A 21183-nucleotide genomic window follows, 5' to 3' on the forward strand; every position below is an offset into this window, starting at 1 on the left:
CACAATGCGTCGCAGCGCAAGGCTATTTTCAGCATGAAACAAAGTGTAAAATGACTTATACTGGATCTCTTGTCCACTAGTCCCTTCCTAACATTTTAGTCTAGTTTTTATTTGTTGATGACATTGTCAGTATATTTAGTTAGTTAGTTTAGTTTTAGTCATCATCGCTTAGTTTTCATTTCGTTTCCATTTAGTTTTTGTCAGTGAAAAAAGGTAGTCGACGAACATTTTTCGTCTTAGTTTTAGTAGACGAAAACAACACTGCTCAGTACCAATGTTGAGAAACGGTGATCTATCCCATAAGTATATTCTATACATAATGAGTAGCTGCTCGCTGCTGCAGCGAGCAGCTACTCAAAATAATGAAGCTGATCTATAAGCACATGCACAACACATTGCAGCTTGTATAAAACAATTTTCACTGGGATAACTTGTAGATCAGCTCTTTGTGCTGGCATAGCTTGTAGAGCTGCTGCCATTTTCGCCTGAGGACATTTTGCAGAATGTTATACAAAAACTAGCGTTTGCCAATATTATATACTGTATGTCATGGCCTCCTGGTGGCGCTCTAGAAGGTGAAAAAATGTCCTCGCAGACAGACGGACGGTTTAAACCTTTTCAATAAAGATACTCTATGATAGATTCTCCATCTCTACTCTGTGCCAGTGGTGGAATATGCCAGAATATGCCATTTCACAAGTTCGAAATGTGTACAAAATCTATTGAAAATAGCTGAAATGTATAGGGTTGACGTGGTTAATGTAATGTATGTTTTCTAATCAAAATTAAAATCTCCAACGTAACTACAGTAACTAAAGTTTTCAAATAATTGTAGTGGAGAAAAAGTACAAATGTTGTCTCCGAGATGTAGTTGAGTATAAGTAAAAGTACTGGAAATTGGAAATACTCAAGTAAAGTACAAATACCTCAAAATTGTACAGCGTAAAAGTACATAATTACTTTCCACCACTGCTCTGTCTAAAACATAGCCTCACTCTTCAGGGCCACACCTTGGGGCTGGCGGAGACGATAAGAAGGATGCTAGGGTCCATGTGGTTAATACCCTGGAGGAGCTGTCAATACCATCGTTATATATATATATATATATATATATATATATATATGGTCCTGAGAGAAGAACCATGATCTCTGTCCCACGCTGCCCCGAGCGGCCAGCCTTCCTGCTTTCTCTTCACCACGCCTCCATAAGAAGCAGCTTAGCTTCCATCTGCCCGGGCCTCCAATGCTTCTTGACATTAGCCTGCTGGCTGTATCAGAGACATGCTATACCTTCTCCTGGCACTGTACTGTACTGTACTTTACTGTACTGTACTGTACTGTACTGTACTGTACTGTACTGTACTGTACTGTACTGTACTGTACTGTACTGTACATGGCAAAACAGAGGTAACTAGCACTGGGTTCTTACTATGGAAGACAGAGTCTCTCTGGATAAAATAATGACTTAAACCTGTTAATGTCACTCTCAAATGTGAGCTTTGAACCAATTGTGCCTTTTTTTTAACTTAGATGAATTGCCTGTGTGCTTAATACATTATAACACGTGTGTTGATTTGTGGAGATTATCAATCTAAACGTGCTTGTTAATATCATAAGTCTTTGCATGCAACGGAGCTTAATTTAAAAATGTATGTCCAATGCAATACAAAATCCAATGCAAGAATTCCTCTGGAAATCTGTGGTGCGAACCAACAGTGGTCCTCATTCCCGGGTCCCTATAGCATTCTACAAAAAGAATCACACTTTGTGGTTGTCACACGATTGCAGATTCACTGCCACTATGATTAGGGTTGGGATTCGGAACCGGGTCCATTTCAGACCCGGTTCCGACATTGCGGATCCGGAGCCGGTTCCATCGTTTTCGTATTAACGGTTCCCCAAACGGTTCTCATCAGTCGTCATTTAGCTCCGCTGTGTCTGTGCATGCATGCAAGCAGAGCCTGTGGTGACGTCACCCCACCTACATGAGTGAGTGGGGTCGGGGAGGATACGCCCACTGTTCTGTGCATTCAGCGACCGCCGCGGAGCGAGTGGGACAGTATGTCGAAGAGATCTCCATAGTGTGGTTAACAGAGAGGGAAATGACTGAGGCTGAGCACGCAACGTGCAATAAATGCTATGCTATAGTTCGCTGCAAAGGTTGTTGCAACTTGTAGGCTACCAGTTGCACCACGTCCACGAGTTCTCAAAATCAATATGTCTACACGAGTCCACAACTCACGAGAATAATCTACAGTAGGCACATCGCGTTTGAGAGCCATGCGGAAAGCCGTGCCTGCACTCCCCGCAGCTCCACCACAGCCGGCGGGAGACGAGGATGATGCAAGGCTCGTTCACTTTCCCCAGGCTAGTAACGTAATAGAAAATAAAAACTACTAAACTTCTACAGAGCTTTTCATTAGGCGTGTTGTAGCCTACAACTGTTGTTAATGGTGTTATTTAGACCGCCAATGACTCAACGTCCTTCTGTCTGATATTATATGAATCACGTTAAATATCACTATCAATGCTTTTGATTTGTCTCTAAATGAATCGCGTGACTGTTGAGCCCCGTTTAGGTGCATATACCTCCATAGATTGATTACTTTATAAAGAGTTTGCAGAAAAAAGCACAGGAACGTAGCCTACAGTTCAATTTTTATAATCCAAGAAAGCACTATTTGTTTCCATTAGGGTAAGGGTCCTTCATATTAAATTAATCTGAACATTAAAGACAACATTTGTCACCACAACAATATCATTATTGCAATGTGTATGTACTGTATATTTACTATACAGTACAAATTGCAATATACAGTACAAATTGCAACAATGATATTGTTGTGGTGGCTAGCTGGTGGTGGTGAAATTAAAATAATAGTGCCACCTCATAATTGTAAAGAGCATTTTCAATAATTGAATTAATGAATTTGTGTTTATTATGTACTTGGTTAGGTTAGTTATAATATAAGCATAATCTATGTCAGAAAAAAAGGGGAAAAAATTATATTGGGATCCGTTAAGGGAACCGTTAGGAACCGGAACCGTTAAGAGGGATCCGGGAAGGATTCGGAACCGTTAAAATCCTAACGAATCCCAACCCTAACTATGATGTCACGAGATGTATTTATATTGACCACATGACGTCTCACGTCAACATTAATTTAGTGCTCTATACAAACATTAAAAGTCCATAGACTTGGCTGGCAAAAGATTTATGTCATAGGCGCTCTAAACAAACATTAAAAGCTCATAGACTTGGCTGCCAAATGACGCATCATCGTATGGGGCCTGCATGCAGTATATATGAGTGTCATTTATGTTGCCAAAGGGGTCACGCTGGGTCAAGGCCGTTCACCGTTGCAACCAGGCCCCTGGGACACATACTGAACAGTACATACACCATTGCACATGCCACACATGTCGACAGCAGCAGGCTGTACGCAACGTCCCTTCCACCACAATTACCACGAACGATCGCATTTCTAAGGTGGAGGTAACATATGTTCTGTGGAGATACACTGTGCCTCACTCAGCATAAACACACAGATTTACTCACTTCCCAATTACTTATACCAGTGACGAATATGGTAATGATTTACGGGGTCAGAAAAAGGCATCATCCACTTTATGTTTTTGAGGATTTCCAGCGCAGATATACAAGCTTGTAGCAAAATGAGCTTGTAGATCTGCTATTTTTCAATAGCTAACATAACGCTTTGAGCACCAAAAGGGGATCCCGCCCAAAATGGGTTAAAGGACCACTTCACAACCTATCTTCATATAATAGGTCCTCACTAATAATCATGAAAAAATGGCGCAATTGTTTTCTACTTGGTCTGTGTCTCATAGGAGGGCTGTGGGCAGTTCAGAAACCGTCCTCCAGTGACATCATCGATGGGGAATACAAGCTAATAGAAACTGGAGGCTTTCTAGTCCTGAAAAGTTGCAATGCGAAAATGGAAGCCATCGTTCTCACGATAATAAAGAAATCTTGTTTAAAAAAAAGGTCTACCTAATGATGGCGGTTATGAAGTGGTCCTTTAAGAGGTCGATTGTAGTCTTATCTGTCGTATCCGGTCCAGCTACTTGTGCTGTATCCTGGTGTCTACAACAACAGGTGACCTAGAAGTGACACTATATATATATATATATATATATATATATATATATATATATATATATATATATATATATATACTGTACACAGCAAGACGTCCAATGAAACACAATTGACGGTGTCCATCAACCTATCACCTCTGATGACACAAGGGTGCTCACATGACAAGAGCCAATCCAGGCTCTCACAGCATCAATATTCAGCAGCACGTAACAACAGCAAGTAACATGCAGATATTAGCGCCCACTCACACTTATACGTACAGTACCACAAGTACAGTAGGGTTGTCCCGATCCGATCACGTGATCGGAAATCGGGGCCAATCGCGTCATTTTAAAAATGATCGATCAGAATCGTATCGGGAGCAAGAAAAACGTGATCGGGACAAATCAAATGATTGGAATCAGATCGGGAGCTAAGAAACTTGATCGCAGGTTATAGCTAGCAGGTTCTTGCTATTCAAAAACAAGTAAGTAGTACTTGTAGATCGGCTATTTTCGATATCAGTGCATTTTATTTTAACCCATTCTAGGCGGGAATCCCTTTTGGTGTTTTAAGCATTACAAGCTCTACAAGCTCATAGCGCGGCACTGGGTGCCATGCTACAAGCTTGTAGATTTTCTATTCTTTTAAATCGAGATATTGTATATCGTAATCGTATATAAGTGGTTCTTAAACTATTTAATGTCAAGGACCCCTTGACATTGTCTGTCCTGATGACTAAGCGACCGAAACGTTGACCTAATAAAGAGCAACATTGTGTCTGACAGTGTGCAGGACCTCTTCTTTGTTTTTCAAAGATACCCTTTTTAATGTCAAAGGACCCCAAAAAGTATATGTAATTGGCCGCCGAACCCCCATCTGAAAACATGTTGTTCCAGGGACCCTCCCAGAAGCAACGATATGAGTTAAAAACGTTTGCTCTGAAAGAGCAAAGATTTGCGCCACATTTTCACGATTTTGCAAAAAAATCTACAAGCTCATAGCGCGGCACCGAGTGCTGTGCTACGAGCTTATAGATCTGCTATTTTTCAATAGCTAAAGTCTAACATAATGCTTAAAAACACCAAAAAGGCGTAACTCCCGCCCTGAATGGGTGAAATAAATACGTTTTAAAACGTCTATATGGGGAAAAAAATGATGGGAAATTCTCTTTCCGATGCCCTCACAGGGGGGCGGGGATGTCTGTGACGCTCGCCTCTATTATCCAAAAACGGTTGGGACGACAGGGAACCACTGACATGGAAAATGATTGGTTTAGATGCGAGGAGATGGGGCGGCTAAACTGTTGGTTCTGTGCTTGTTGACCCCAGCCCGAACTCAAAAGCAAGAGTGTACAGCATTATCTGCGTGCAGTACACTTTGTTGTGAAACAAGTAACTAAATGCATCCATCCATCCATCCATCTTCAACCGCTTATCCGCACTCGGGTCGCTGGGGCAACAGCTCCACCAGAGTGCTCCAAACTTCCGTTTTTGGAGAACATGGTATAGTCATTCTAATATAACTAAATGGAGAACATGGTATAGTCATTCTAATATAACTAATATAAGTAAATCAGTGGTTCTCAAAGTCCAGGGGTCCTTGAGGGAGTTCCATGGGGTCCCTGTATAGCTAAATGATAATTTGGAGCCAAATGGGACCCTTATGGGTCTATACATTAACATAGATTTTACAATATAAATTGGGGTCGCAGAGATAGAAATGCCATTAAATGGGGGGGTCCGGCGTAGACTAATGCATGTCAAACTGGGGGTCCTTGAAATTAAACCGGTTGAGAATCACTGCTGGAGCCGTGCTGTGGGTTAATTATAGTGTCTTTGTGAGATTTGGGGGTCCTTGACATGTCATAAAAAGTTCTGGGAACCACTGAAATAAATAATACAGGCACAGTAATGAGGAGTACTACCCTTTCAACCCTCCTATCCTTATTCCGGGCTTTGACTCCAGTATAATGGGTTTTAAGTGGTTAAAGGAAAATAAAATAATTATAATGCATTTAAAACATGTCTACATTACAAAATGTAGTAGCAACTAAAATAGCAAATGTGTTGCTCCGGCATCTGCGCTCGCTGCTCCATCTCAGCAGTGGTGGAAAAGGTGCTCGCATTTTTCTTACATTTTTAACTCAAATCTATGCATCTGGGAAGTCCCTGGAACTACATATTTTCAGATGGGGGTCGGCCCCCTCATGAACGCGCTGGTCCGTTGACTATCATTGTGCACGTTCATGATGACACGTGAACACTGTTTCATACGTGAACGCCGCTGTTTCATACGTGAACGCGTGCAATGATAGTCAACGGCCAGCGCGTTCATGTGTTCGGGGCAAAACCATCCCAGAATGCATTCTGTTCCTACCCGGAAGGAGGGGTGAAATTGCCTTATGCGCTTTAGAGCAACTTAATGCAAGTGGATGGGAAGAGAAATCCGGTGCCGTCTCTATTCATATATACTCTTAAGGTTCTACCTCCCCAACAATGAGCAGTGACGGTACTCATTCTATACTTCCCCACCAATGAGCAGTGCCGGTACTCAGTTCTACTTCCACACCAATGAGCTGAGACGGTACTCATAGTTCTATACTTCCCCACCAATGAGCAGTGCCGGTACTCAGTTCTACTTCCCCACCAATGAGCTGAGACGGTACTCATAGTTCTATACTTCCCCACCAATGAGCAGTGCCGGTACTCAGTTCTACTTCCCCACCAATGAGCAGTGACGGTACTCATAGTTCTACTTCCCCACCAATGAGCTGAGACGGTACTCATAGTTCTATACTTCCCCACCAATGAGCAGTGACAGTACTCATAGTTCTACTTCCCCACCAATGAGCAGTGACGGTACTCATAGTTCTACTTCCCCACCAATGAGCAGTGACGGTACTCAGTTCCACTTCCCCACCACTGAGCTGAGACGGTACTCATAGTTCTATACTTCCCCACCAATGAGCAGTGACAGTACTCATAGTTCTACTTCCCCACCACTGAGCAGACGCCACATGCATTAACCCACATGGCTCTCTCTCTATATATGCCGTCGTGTTGCCGCGGAGACCTGCTCACTAATAACACAGCACCTGATAGGCTGGCGGGGTGGGAGGGGGACAAGGGGAGGAGGAGGAGGTATGGGTGGGGGGGGGGGGGGGGGGGGGTAGTGCGTGTGTGTGTGTTAGGGGGTGGGGGGGGGGGGGGGGGGGGGTAGTGCGTGTGTGTGTGTTAGGTAGGTGTGTGTGTGTGTGTGTGTGTGTGTGTGTTAAGTAGAGGTGTGTGTGTATAAAACTGTCCTGGGAGATAATATCATGCATACTAATCACGTGTAAACATGCGGGCAGCGCGAGGAAAGGGTTTTCATTAGCCTGCTCATTCAAACGGGACTCCCTCTCCGTCTGTCTGCTGTACTGATGCTGTGCTTACGTATGTCCGCTGCTAGTGTGTGCCGTGTGTGTGTGTGTGTGTGTGTGTGTGTGCACAGCATCCCATGCATAATGACGATTTTGGCGTGTCACAAAACCTGATGTAGATGATAAACCGATGATAAAACCGATTATAATCCATACATTATAATCGCAAAAAACATTAATTCCGAATTCCGTTCCATTTAAATGCCTCGTGTGAGTGTGTGTGCATGTGCATGTGTGCATGTGGGTGTGTGTGCATGTGCACGTGCGTGTGTGTATGCGCGTGTGTTCTCTGATAATTTATGACATAGCACGGCGACACATAACCAGACGCTGCCAGCCTCCTTCCTGCAAAAAGGCGCACATGCACACACATGCATACAGTATACTGCACGCACACACCCACACACACACACTGGCACACGCACGGACATGCGCCTCGCACACAACGACATGTATCGCACAGACACACACACACACACACACACACACACACACACACACACACACAGAGGGACACTCACCTTCCGTGGGGGAGGTCTTGAGCCGCGTGCACAGCCCCTCCGTGCCGCCATAGTCCTCCTGGAGCTTGACCACTGCCTCGGTGGCGCGGAGCTCCATGAGCGCGCGCAGCTCCATGACGGAGACGCCGAAGCCGGCCGCGTGGTGGTTCCCATCGTTCATCTGGTTCTTGGAGTAGACTCCACTGTTGGACATGTCCCCCATGGTGGAGACCACAGACCACTACTTCTTGGAGTCAGTCGAGATTTCAGGCGTTCGTTTAATTATTGCTTCGGCAGGCGATCGATCGCAAAAAAGAGAGGAAAAAACTGCTTGCACACAAAAAAAAAACCAGAGAGAGATGAGTTGACTCTTATTTTCTTTTTTTAGAAAGAAACATCCAAAAATAGAGGTGCGGGAGGAGAATGACAGGGGGAGAGAGAGAGAGAGAGAGAGAGAGAGAGAGCGAGAGAGAGAGAGAGAGAGAGAGAAAATCAGAGGGGAATAATAAATCAATGGACGGTCTTCGTGAGGAGATCGATCAGCGATCGGCTCGGTGGCGTGAAGGAGAAAAAGAGAGAGAGAGAGAGAGAGAGAGAAAGAAAGAAAAATCGTCAGAGAGGAGAAACAGAAGGAGAGGAGGAATAAGAAGAAGAGAAGAGGAGGAGGAGAAGAAGAGGAGAGGATACGCGCGAGGGGAGCATCCGGGAGCAGGAGAGCGTGGTTTGGATGGACGGCCCCGGTGGTGGTCAGGTCCTGAGGAGAGTGTGGTTTGGTCCTGAGGAGAGCGTGGTTTGGATGGACGGTCCTGAGGAGAGTGGGGGCGGGCGGCGGGCTGGCCGAGTCCCGTCGTCGGTCTCAGGCTTCACCACGGCTGCGGTCCACAGCCACTCCACGCCGCGCGGCTTCCCATCGCTGCTGCTGCTCGATTCTTCACTGTTGCACTGCACACACACTGCTGCTGCTGCCTCCGCTGCCTCGCTCTCTCTCTCTCTCTCTCTCTCTCGCACGCGCTGCTCGCTCTCTCTACATGGTGATCTTCCCCATCACTGCTACAGAGGAGGTGAGGGAGAGAGACAGGTGGAGAGACAGGTAGGTGGTGTGTGGAGAGAGAGAGAGAGAGAGAGAGAGAGAGAGAGAGAGAGAGAGAGAGAGGAATTCCAAAAGAGGACAGGAGGAGGAGCAGGAGAGAGCGAACGAGCGCAGAGAGAGAGAGAGAGAGAGAGAGAGAGAGAGAGAGAGAGAGAGAGAGAGAGAGAGAGAGAGGGAGGGAGGGAGAGATAGAGATATGGAAAAGATGAGGAGAAAATGGGAGATGGGGGAGAGAGAGAGACAGAGGATAAATGGTGAGCGGTGCGTTGATCAGGGCAGAGGAGAATGCAGCGGTGTGCGCTGAAGGGCAGCCTCTCTTCTGAAAGCTGCTATTTCTACTATGCACTGTATGCATGTATGTATGTATGCACGTATATGTATGCATGTATGCACTGCATGTATGCACTTATATGTATGCATGTATGCACTGTATGTATGCATGTATATGCTACTGCCGCTGTCGCCACCCTCCTTCTGAGGACACACCGAGCGACCGACAAGGAGAGAGACAGGGAGAGAGAGAGACAGGGAGAGAGAGAGAGAGAGAGAGAGAGAGAGAGAGAGAGAGAGAGAGAGAGAGAGAGAGAGAGAGAGAGAGAGAGAGAGAGAGAGAGAGAGATATAGAGAGATAGAGAGAGAGAGAGAGAGAGAGAGAGAGAGAGAGAGAGAGAGAGGAGGGAGGATGCTCCTTTCTGCTGCAGCGCGTCAAGGAGGAGTATAGTGTGTGTGCGCGGGCGGACGGATGGACGGACGGGAGGCTGTATGCTCTGACGACAGAGAGCGCGACAGCCGCACGTATAACACTGCACTGTCATGAAGAGGATGGTGCCACCGAAGCCCCCCATACGCTCTCTCTCTCTCTTTCTGTCTCTCGCTCTCATGCACAGCGAGCTGAAATGGATGCAGCGTGCGTGCGTTTGCGCGCGCATAGCCCAATAATAAGCATGTTCGTTGTATGACTGCACAAACAGGCGGCTAATTCTGTTGTCTATAGGATGCTTTTTTTCTTCCTTACAGACTGAATCAATGTTGGCAGTAAATGCAGTTAATGTATAATTATAACAATAATGAATCAATCAATTAATTAATACAAAAACAAACCATGTCTGTATAAACCAATAAGTAAAGCTCAGAGTTTTATGACTTTGTGACTGGCTATGCATTGAGTAGAGGCTCCTATGTACAGTAGGTGATAAAAGTTTGGGGTCGAACGGACAACGTGTTGATGATTTGTGCCATTCGTGTCAAATAGGCCCCTCCCACTAACTGTGGAAACCAATTAGAACCAGTTGGAAAGGAATATGAATATCTCCACCCATCCCGCCGTATAGCCTGGGCCGTCGGCCTGGTGGAGATAATGCATGTTGCTGCTCCTCTGTGCCAGCAGACTGTCAAATGGAGGCAAACTAATTCTCGCTCAGGGAAGAGATGAGTGTGTGCATGCGTGCGTGCGTGTGTCAGAACGGCTAATGAAGTGACCAACTGAAGAGAGAAAGTGCATTACAGCAGGTAATTCTCCCAATAATACAACGCCAGCTGGCACCGCCTGGCAGACACCTCTGTGGCACCAGCATTTACTCTGCTGCTCCAAAGTGAAAATAAATGGTTTCAGACTTCGGAAGTGAAGAAGTTTTGTGATTTTTTAAACTTTCCTCACTGCACTGTCCTTGAGATGCGTGGCGTGGTGCAGACCGTGCAGTGATGGTTTCAACAGCAAAACAAAACAATGAGGCAATAGCCACAAAATACAAAGCTGGTGATTCGCTGTCACACATAATTAGTCAGGTGTGTTAATCAATCAAGTATGGAAACAATTTTCTCTAATCCCACATTTCTGTGTTTGGTGAAAAGGCAGGCCTTGTGGTTATATTTAGCTTACAGATTTAGCCTTCAGAAGTGAAATGGGAGTGATGCAATTGGAGATGTCCAGATACTGTATCGGTATCGGAAAAGTATCGGTAATGGCGCTTTTTGATCGGTTCATATCAGCATCGGCGAATGTGCCAGTCTAACCACAGATCCAACACAGGGGTAAGGGGTTGACACTATGGCAGGTAAATAAAATGTTGGGGCATGTGGAGTTTGCTTTGGAGTTGCCCAAACTGCAAGTGCACATTTTAATGAGGAGTCTGCTATAAACACAACAACGTGATTTATATAGCTAGATAGCTATAAACACAACACGAGATATATAGCTAGATAGCTATAAACACAACACAATATATATAGCTAGATAGCTATAAACACAACATGAGATATATAGCTAGATAGCTATAAACACAACACGATATATATAGCTAGATAGCTATAAACACAACACGATATATATAGCTAGATAGCTATAAACACAACATGAGATATATAGCTAGATAGCTATAAACACAACACGAGATATATAGCTAGATAGCTATTAACACTATTCCCACTCGGTGGACTTCAAAATAAGATTTTTTAGTAACACTGGTATCAGTATTCGGTATCGGCTAACACAAACTGTGGTATTGGATCGGGAATGAAAAAAGTGTAATGGGACATCCCTAGATGCAATTTATGACAATGTTTTCCCATAGTATTAGCATACTATACCATCAATACATGTATAAGATACACATGGCTATCTCTCACACTAGTTTCGGTTATTAGCAGAAGTTCAAAGACTTGTTCCTTTTCTTTTCCTTTTTTATTTTTATAGCTTGGGGGTGCTTCCATTATAAGAATAGCTATTATTTCAAAATAGGTTCTCGTGAAAGGAATCCCTTGGCAATTCAACCACATCTGTTGTATATATGACACTACTTGTTTTATTGCAAATACTGTGAGTTTTAAAGGAGAATTCTTTGCTAGAAGGCTTTCTTTGTAGTTGTTACGTCCCCACCAAAGAGGGGTAAAATCAATGTTCTGACATTCCCCGCGGGGGGGGGGGGGGGGGGGTTCCAGAACTGCCGCCCCGTGTCCGAAACGGTTGAGAAATGACAGAGTTACTGTGTGCCGGTCCCTCTACTGTACCCTCTACTGTACTGTACTGGCACACACGAAATCATCATATATAGCCCAGTTAATATGTGCGTGTGTGTTAGGTTGTGCACAGGTGGTGAAAAACAAACATTCTGTTTTCATGCTCATACCCAGCCAGCCAGCCAGGCAGGCACCCACACACACACATAAATCCGTAAAGGACTGGCTTGCACCACTCAAAAAAGTTTATTTATAGCATTTTCTTTTTTTCTTTTTTTAGCATATATTATTTTATTAGGCATTTCTGCCTTTTCATTATTTTAAAGGGGGAAAAAAAACCTTATATTGCTATTTTAATGTGCCTCATCATTATTATTTTCAAGGGAAAAATAATGCACCTATGCGGAGAGAAGAGTGGCTCCTGGGAGGGGAGGGATTCACAGTGCCGTGTCGCACAGAAAAATACTAAAGTTTACAATAAAGATCTCTGCATGAGGATTTAAGGATATTATGCTTATATTATTAGAAGAAGGGTTTCTATCTACAGTCATGGATTGGACATGGAGTATTTTGTTGGGACTTTTCAGACGGAATATTCTTCTCCTGCTCCGGGTGGAGAGAGCAACAACGAGTTGTTTTTGCTCTCTCTCTCCCTCTTCAGCACTCAAACAGCGAGTGCAGATGCAGAAACAGATCTGAACAAACTTACAAAGACGGTGCTTAGAAGCCTGTTGATTCGAGGTTACTCCGCTGTGTGTGTCTCTGTGTATGACGATCAATAATTATTCCACAGAGTGGTCTTTTCAAGAACGACGTTTAAAGACGAGGGCTGGATTCTCCTCATCATGCCGTCTCTCTCTGTGTGTGTGAGTGTGTGTGTGTGTGTGTGTGTGTGTGTGTGTGTGTGTGTGTGTGTGTGTGTGTGTGTGTGTCTGTGGGAGAGGGGGTGGACTGACAGAGTGCTACACTTCTGTGACCGAAAGAGTGCAAGACTTCTTAGTAGGACGGTGTGTGTGACCGAGAAATGCATTCTTCGCAGCTGTAAGAAATTCATTAATGCAAACCGAAATAGCGCGGTTCATTAGAGCGCATTGAACCGTGTATGCTGTACCGAACGGTTCGGTTTTAAACCGAGAACCGCTGCACCCCTACTGTACCTCATACAACAAAAATGTTGTGTCAAACCATGTGACTCCCATTGGAAATTAATTGCGAGCTTGCATCAGTCAACAAGTCTCATGCATCAGCTATACAACAATCTGTTGTGCAGGTGTGAGGGCTTCACTAACAAAAAACTCACAAAAAACGATTGAAAATGAAATGAAAATGAAAATATATGGGGGTACTTTGGCCATGGGAGGATATGAATATCTTACTTGTGTCACGTTTATTGAGGCCAAAACAATGAACAATATTATCACGATAATCCAAAACGCTTAACACAATGAGCGCCTGGATTTCTTTCAAAATAGGAGCTTGGGGTGCCGGGAAGATATGGCAGCCTTTACTTTGAACCAACCAAAAAGGGGAAAGGGGACCTGATGGTGGCACTGTGGCACACATTAAACAACAATGATAATTCATATAGGAGTGGTTGAATGAGCTCACGAAAGGGAAAGGGAAGTGGGGAGGTACCTAAGGAAGATGGAGGAAGCCAAATGGAGGAGGGAGTGAAGCTAAATGGAAATGGGGTGAGCGAGAGGGCGAGAGAGAGGGGGGGTGGGACGCGATGTTGATGCCTGAGCTGAGCCACATCAAAGAAAAATGATGCACCGCTTTCAAGAATGCACACGCACGTGCATACGCGCACGCGCACACACACACACACACACACACACACACACACACACACACACACACACACACACACACACACACACACACACACACACACACACACACACACACATGGAATTCTTGGAACAGAATCTCTGTTTCTTTGCACAATGAAGGCGTCAGCGTGCAGCAGGGCTATTGTTAGCGTCTGCCATGCATTCACATATGAAACGCTGATGACTGTATATGTGTGTAGCAGGCGTCAAAATGGTTCTCCTTCCCTGTTCTAAATGCATTTGAACATCAAAGAGTGGGTAACTTCAGTCGCCTCGAGTGTGCATGGTGGATATACACGAACCCCGTTCAAAATGAGTTCATCTTCCTTGCCTGAATGCATCATGACTGCCTCCGTCTTGCTTACCTGCCGTGCGTGCGTGCATGCCCCAGATACCGTATAGTACTGTAGGTAATTGAGTTATCTCTGGCGTGTGCACACACCGTATTTTATTTATGTATTCCCAGCACCCAGAGTAAAATTGTCAATGTTAATTTAAGACAGATATAGCGTAAACATTGACCCAGAAGGACCAATGAGAGAGTCAATGTCCACACTACTTCTATTATATCTATACCAGTAAGACGAGGGAGAGAAGCGTGTGCAGTTGTGCACTCATCCACCCGGGTGACGGCAGACTGCTGGGGGAGCGCTGGCGCTTTGACATGTGGGGTCAGATCAACATATGGAATGAATTCTGAACTGGCCATATATGGAGTGTGATTTGAGTGTACAGGGTTTGATGAGGCCAGATCAACATATGGAATGTCAGAACAGTAAGGACGGGGTGGGGAAGGATCAACATGGAATGTCAGAACAGGTTAAATTAACATTGATTTTACAAGAGATAGAAATGCCATTAAATGGGGGGTCTGTAGACTAATGCATGTCAAACTTGGGATCCTTGAAATTAAACAGGTTGAGAGTCACTGCTAGAGCCGTAACAGTCTTCTCTTATGGGGGTCTCTGGCATATCTTTTCAAATGGGGGTCCGCGAGCTAATTAGTGTCCATTTGGGTGTCCTTGACATGAAAAAGTTTTGGAACCACTGTCTTAGAATCTTGTTCAAAACAAGCTATATTATCTTAGATGAATGTTCAAAACAGTGTTGTTTTTGTCGACTAAAACGAAGGCGATAAATGTTCGCCGACTACCTTTTTTCACTGACTAAATGGATAAATGAAAACTAAGCTACGATGACTAAAACTAAGACTAAATGTATTGACAATTTCGTAAACTACTAGTGGACAAGAGATGCAGTACAAGTCATTACGATGGCATCAAGGCCCGCCAAAACACATTTTAGTCGACTAAATAGATTTAGTCGACTAAAATTTCACAATATTTAATCGACCAAAACTAGACCAACACCAAAACATTCCGTGTGACTAAAAGTAAATGAAAACTATTCAAGGAGACTATGACTACAACTCAAATCTAAATGTGCTGCCAAAAACAACACTAGTTGAAAACAAGCTATGTTCAAAACAAGCATTATTATCTAAACAAGCTATGTTATCTGAAGCCCATCACACACCGTCTGCGACCGTCTGCGACGCGTTGCCGCGCGGCGCCGCCTGGAAAATAGAACTGTGTTCTATCGGCGTGCCTGGCGACGCGGCGCGACGGACGGAGCCGGTGTGCGATAGGTTCATTGAAAATAATGGAGGCGGCTGTGTCCGCCGCGCGGTGGACGCAGCCGGTGTGTGGTGGGCTTTAGATGACTGTTCAAAACAAGCTATATTCATGGCTCAGATTGCAGCTAACTTTAAATTCCGGTTTATACTTCTGGTGCCCGGACCATGTGTTTTTGTCTTCAATATAAGACTAATAAAAAAATATATAGAGCTTCATCATCGCGGTAAAGATCGTGGATTTCACAATATCACGCCAGACTTCCCGGTCCTTCATTGCCATCCCCAGTTCCTGCTTACTGATGCATGTGTCCCTAGCGATGACATCAGGAAACGACAGTTTTCTACCTCTGGTCTGCTTTGAGGCAGGACTCCAGAGAAGAAGGGAAGATATAACCTCATTGTCAGCTCTGTAGCAGTGGCCGGCAAACTGCGCTCTTCTAGATCGGACCAGTGAAGAAACACGGGGAAGGTTGCCGTATTTTAGATTAGTCGATGGGTGGCTCTTCCAAGACTTTAGCTATGTTTTGGGGGGTTGCCGATCAGTGTTGTTTTTGGCAGGACAATTTGATTTTAGTTTTAGTCATTGTCTTTTGAATAGTTTTAATTTAGTTTTAGTCACATTTTAGTCCCCCTGGAATCTACGGTTGATTTAGTCGACTGGCGGGCCTTGATGCCGTCGTAATGGCCGATTTTACACTTTACACATTTCCAGCATGCAACCAAGTGTAAAATGACATCTACTGGATCTCTTGTCCACTAGTTCCTTCCTAACATTTTAGTCTAGTTTTTATTCATTGACGAAATTGTCGATATATAGTTTTAGTCACCATAGCTTAGTCTTCATTTAGTTTCTATTTAGTTTTTGTCAGTGAAAAAATATAAATTTTTCGTTTAGTTTTAGTCGATGAAATCAACACCGGTTTTGCGATGCGTTGTGAGCTTGTAAAGATCTGGTAATTTGCACTACATTGTGGCCCCAGAATAGGAACGCTATATGGGGTTCTTGTGGTAACACAGCCCGTGAAGGACAATTTTAGAAGTGCATACATCGTCAGACCACGAACAACCTCAAAAGGCTGGAAATAGTGTTAGTCACTATACTTTAGTCCAGGGGTGGGCAACTTTGACGATGGCGAGGGCCAATATATTTCCACACTCACTCCAGAGGGCCACAGTGCATATTACTGTCGTAGCAAAATAAATGCAGATTTTTGCTATATTTGAATTGGAAACCTGAATCATTCTTTGCTATTTTTTTTATTGGTATCCTGATAAGTAACCTTCTCATTGAATTTCAAATGCATTTTAGTCAGTCAGTCAGGTTTAATTTTTTCTTCCAATCATTCTTTGTATTTGGTAGTGTCTGCCATAAATGACATCTGCCACTTTTCCCTTTCTGTCTCTCTGTTCCGTCCTATATGATTGATGAACACGCAGCGTTGCAGAATAATTACTGCTCTCTCTACTCGGCCTGGCGAGAAGTGGGTGGTCCACAGATTCCAACTGCAGGGTGCATTCACTCTTTATTTCTGCATTTCACCACCTCTCTCTCTCTCCCCTTTAAAATGTCCTTGAGCATTCTCTCACACAGAACAGTGTGAGCTAAAGCAGGCACTGAACAAACAACTCCCTCTGCCTGTAGTGAAGAGTAGTGCGGGATATACACCACTGCCTTTATAGCTTACAAATTAATTACATTTATAATTCCCAGACTTTAACTTGTAACGGAGCATTTCTATATTGCAGTATTGATACTTTTACTTAAGTAAAAAAAATGTGACGACTGTTTCCACCATTTTTATACTGAATACAATACTATACAATGTTTGGCCTCAATGATTGTGAACCTACCGTACTGTATAACGTAATATCGTACAACTGCCATGTGGTCACGAGTAGGCATGTAACGGTATGATATTTTACTGTACGGTGACGGTATCGACACTGTATACCGCGATATTTCACGGTATTAAAACATTAATATATAGGCCTATTTTCTTTTTTTGCTTATCAATGAATGATTCGAGCAAAATGTTAAATTATGATTTTAAACGTATTACTTACTGTACTTACAAATATATATTGTAATAAATATATATTGTAGGCAATAGGGAATGTACAGGTGCCTTTAGAGGATGTTGTGGACTGCGTCAAGTGCGCATAAAATAATAAATTAATACCGTCAGCTCAGAAATCACGGTATCAATACCTTGGCTGCTTTTGCCACGGTATACGGTATGTATACGGTATGTATACGGTATACCTTTACATGCCTAGTCACGAGATCCATTACCCATGACTCTGCAGGGGCCTGTCTGAATTAAATAGTCTAATAATACGACACGGATAAAAATACGAAACTAAATAAATCATTATGCACAAGTAAAATATCCTTAAATGACATGATGTTGGTGGCGTTATGATGCCCAGGGAATCCTCTTGCACGCACACGATCACGCGGTGCGCATGCACATGCACACACACACACACACACACACACAGCAATATATAAGCTCTCAGCGCGTTGCGGACGAGACACATTTTAAGCTTATAGGCTATAGATTAAATAAAACATTGGTATCAAAATATACTTAAAAGTACCAAAAGTAGAAAGTATACTCATTATGCAGATTGTCCAGTTTCAAAAGTAAAAAAAAAAAAAGTATAAGAATCTTTTTAAAATAGCCGATCTACACAAGCTCACAATGTGTTGCATCGCGACGCGTTTTTGTGACCTTGAGCCTGGCGAGATAGAGGGATGTGCAGGGAGGGAGTGGGGGATGTGTGGGGGATGTAGGCTACTGTATGTAGTGTATACTAGCTGTGGTTGGCTTAGGGATGGTTGGTTGGATTTTCAACAAAGAAGGCAGTGCGTGCAATGTGTACTGCTGCAGGGTGTGAGAAAGAGAGATGCTTATACACATCGCTGGGAGATGGCTGCCGGGCTGGAGACATAGAGTGATATAAGCTTTTGTTCCAGACAGAGGAGCCTTAATGGAGCCCGTCGTTCCGTGCCAACATCTTGTGAAAGGGCCCCTCTTTCCAGAGGACAGGCACCTTCACCCCCCCCCCCCCCCCCTGTCCACCAATGACACGTCGAGACGGACGACCTTACACGACTCTCCCTCCCCTCTCTCCTTTCCCCAATCTCCCGCTGCCTTTGATCCTGTTTGCTCTCGCTTACCTTGGCTGTCGCGCCCTCATCCCGCTGGCTGGCCTGTCTGCCCGCCCCACCCCCCGCCAGCCTTGTGCCCCGCCCCACCTGCCAGCCTCGTGCCCCGCGCCGCCCCGCCCCACCTGCCAGCCTCGTGCCGCGCGCCGCAAAGATTGGAATTAACTACTGTAGGCCTCCGATTGTTTGTATAGGGTAATATCTGCCGATACCGATTCTGACCGATTCTGATATTATACAGAGGACCACAATGGAAACGAGCCTAGGCCTATAGGGGCTTAATTAGCCCAATGCCTGTTAATAAAGTATTCCATTTTTGCTGATGAAAACCGCTAAAATATCTGAAAAATCTAAAAAAATATCGTATTGATAGTACTGTACAACAGGGGTTCTGCTACAATAACCTTAATAATAGAGACAATACACCATACATAAATACTGAAACCAGATATAATCATTAGGGAAGGTTTATGCATGTACTATGTGTACTATATGTAAACTCTCTATTTCCATTTTCAGTTGCAAAAAAAAAGGGGGAAAAAATGGCGACCCCCACGGGTTGAGAACCCCTGCTGTACAACACTGTTTGTCAAAAAGGACCGAAATAAACTAAACTAAAACGAAACTAAGCAATCAATGAACACTGAATATGTCATCATGCGTCGTGAATTATCACTATAGTGGACGTGGTCATTATAAGCAAGCAATGTACAAAATGCAGAGACAAAGTATAAGTACAGTACAACAGCCCCGGGCGGGCACCATATTAATAGTGCCCACTGCTCCGAGGGTAAATGTCATGTACGTACAAAATGTACAGTGACAGATATACCCCAACAACCACTGCTACAGTACATAATTACAGATGCTGATGCAACAGCAGTGTTGTTTTTGGCAGCAAATCTTGATTTTAGTTTTAGTCATAGTCTCTTGAATAGTTTTCATCTGCAACTAATTGTAAAATAGTTGCATGAGAAAAAGAGGTTGCACATCAGCAATGGTTTTCAGTGGAGTGCCAAACCCAAATCCATGTATACATCAAAAAATAGGAATTTAAATAATTCCAAAAAGGTAGTGAAGATGTTTTCTGCTATTTCACATTTATGGGACAGTATGCATTATTATAACCTCTATAAAAGGAACACTTACGCCAGCGCTCCTCAACCCGCGGCCCACACAACATGTATGTGCGGCCCGTTATGATCATACCAATATAATATAAATATTTTTGTTCTGCTTGCAGTTAAGTGTGGAAAAGTCATTGCTAGCGTTTCTAAGCACAGGAAGGCGATCATGAGCTGTTTATCCAAGTGGGTGTGTTGTATTCATTTATGTCGATTTACAAGTCCACCAGCACTGCATCCACGACGCGTTGAGCATATACATCGGCTCGCGTCCGGTAGCCTACACAATACCGTCGCACGAGGAAGTGCAACAATGAAGTTACAGACAGAGCGCGTACAGAAAACAGCATGTCAACAACATGGCCAAACCAAAAACAAAGCTTGCAGATGGTGTTTCAGGAAAGTGTCCGAAGAAGTGTTTGCATTTGTGGAAGAAAAAAACCAAGTCACTAATTGTGCCAGAGGCCAGTTGCCATTGCAAAACGTGACGATAGCTATTAAGCGTCAGTGCGTCACCATAATGCACTTCACAGACTTGTAGCAACATAAGAAAAGACAAAATCCGCTCTGTTATTGCAGCAAAATAAGCTGAGAGTCGGCTAAGGAATTAAGTTACAGGAGGATCTAAGAGGCATCATTCAAAGTAGCGTGCAATGTGGCGAGAATCCGCAGTCCTGAAGGGGAGCTGATTCAAGCATAGTTGGCCGTACGCTAATCAGCGACTCACTGATTTTAAAAACAGACGCTATCATCAGACATATCTAAACTGCAGCTTTCTGATTCAACCCTCCTGCTGTTGTAAGTAATTTTCTCTCCCTCCCTGGGCTCCTTTCCCTCTCTCTCTCTCTCTCTCTTTGGTGAATAGAGCCTGTTTCTCAATTTGGAATCTATTATTTATGTTCAGAGAGCATTATTGTCATTATATCCAGAGAGCCTGAAACACAAAAATTAGGAACAAGTTATGTTGTTTCCAAAACTGTATTTTAGGTCGCTAAGTATGTCTGTACCAGTCCATGAGAATGTGATATGGCTTAATTTCAGTTAATATCAACCTCTGATATTTGATTTATTGGCAACAGTAATCTGTTCATGTTCTCTTCACATTTTGTCAATAAAAGCCTCATTGTGTAACTTAATTTCATCATTAATCATTCCATGCCATGACAATATATTTGTTCAATGAGGTTTGGCCTTAGTTAGGCCGTTTTATGTGCGTTTCCTCAATTTTTAGACCACTTCACTGACAAAAATCCAATATAGGACCAACATTATTTGGCCTTGCGGAAGTTGAACTTTTGGCATTTTGCCAAAAGTTCAATAGTTCAAATAGTCTGTTACATGTAAAAGTCCA

General features: G+C 43.7%; 1 protein-coding gene and 1 long non-coding RNA gene across 2 annotated transcripts in view; both read right to left on the reverse strand.

Moving 5' to 3' along the window:
- The window catches only part of atp2b2 (ATPase plasma membrane Ca2+ transporting 2), a 125315-nt gene extending 116971 nt beyond the window's left edge, over positions 1 to 8344 (reverse strand). Inside the window, exon 1 of the mRNA XM_080791997.1 lies at positions 8045 to 8344. Within this exon, the coding sequence (XP_080648123.1) occupies positions 8045 to 8246 (202 nt within the window). The 5' untranslated portion in view covers positions 8247 to 8344. The remainder of the gene's footprint in view (positions 1 to 8044) is intronic.
- A 140-nt stretch (positions 8345 to 8484) lies between these two features.
- The window catches only part of LOC308323849, a 72678-nt gene continuing 59979 nt past the window's right edge, over positions 8485 to 21183 (reverse strand). Inside the window, exon 3 of the long non-coding RNA XR_013964851.1 lies at positions 8485 to 9073. This is a non-coding gene — a long non-coding RNA (uncharacterized lncRNA). The remainder of the gene's footprint in view (positions 9074 to 21183) is intronic.

Source organism: Protomyctophum bolini (assembly GCF_963924005.1).
Source record: "Protomyctophum bolini genome assembly, chromosome: 2".
Taxonomy (NCBI): domain Eukaryota; kingdom Metazoa; phylum Chordata; class Actinopteri; order Myctophiformes; family Myctophidae; genus Protomyctophum; species Protomyctophum bolini.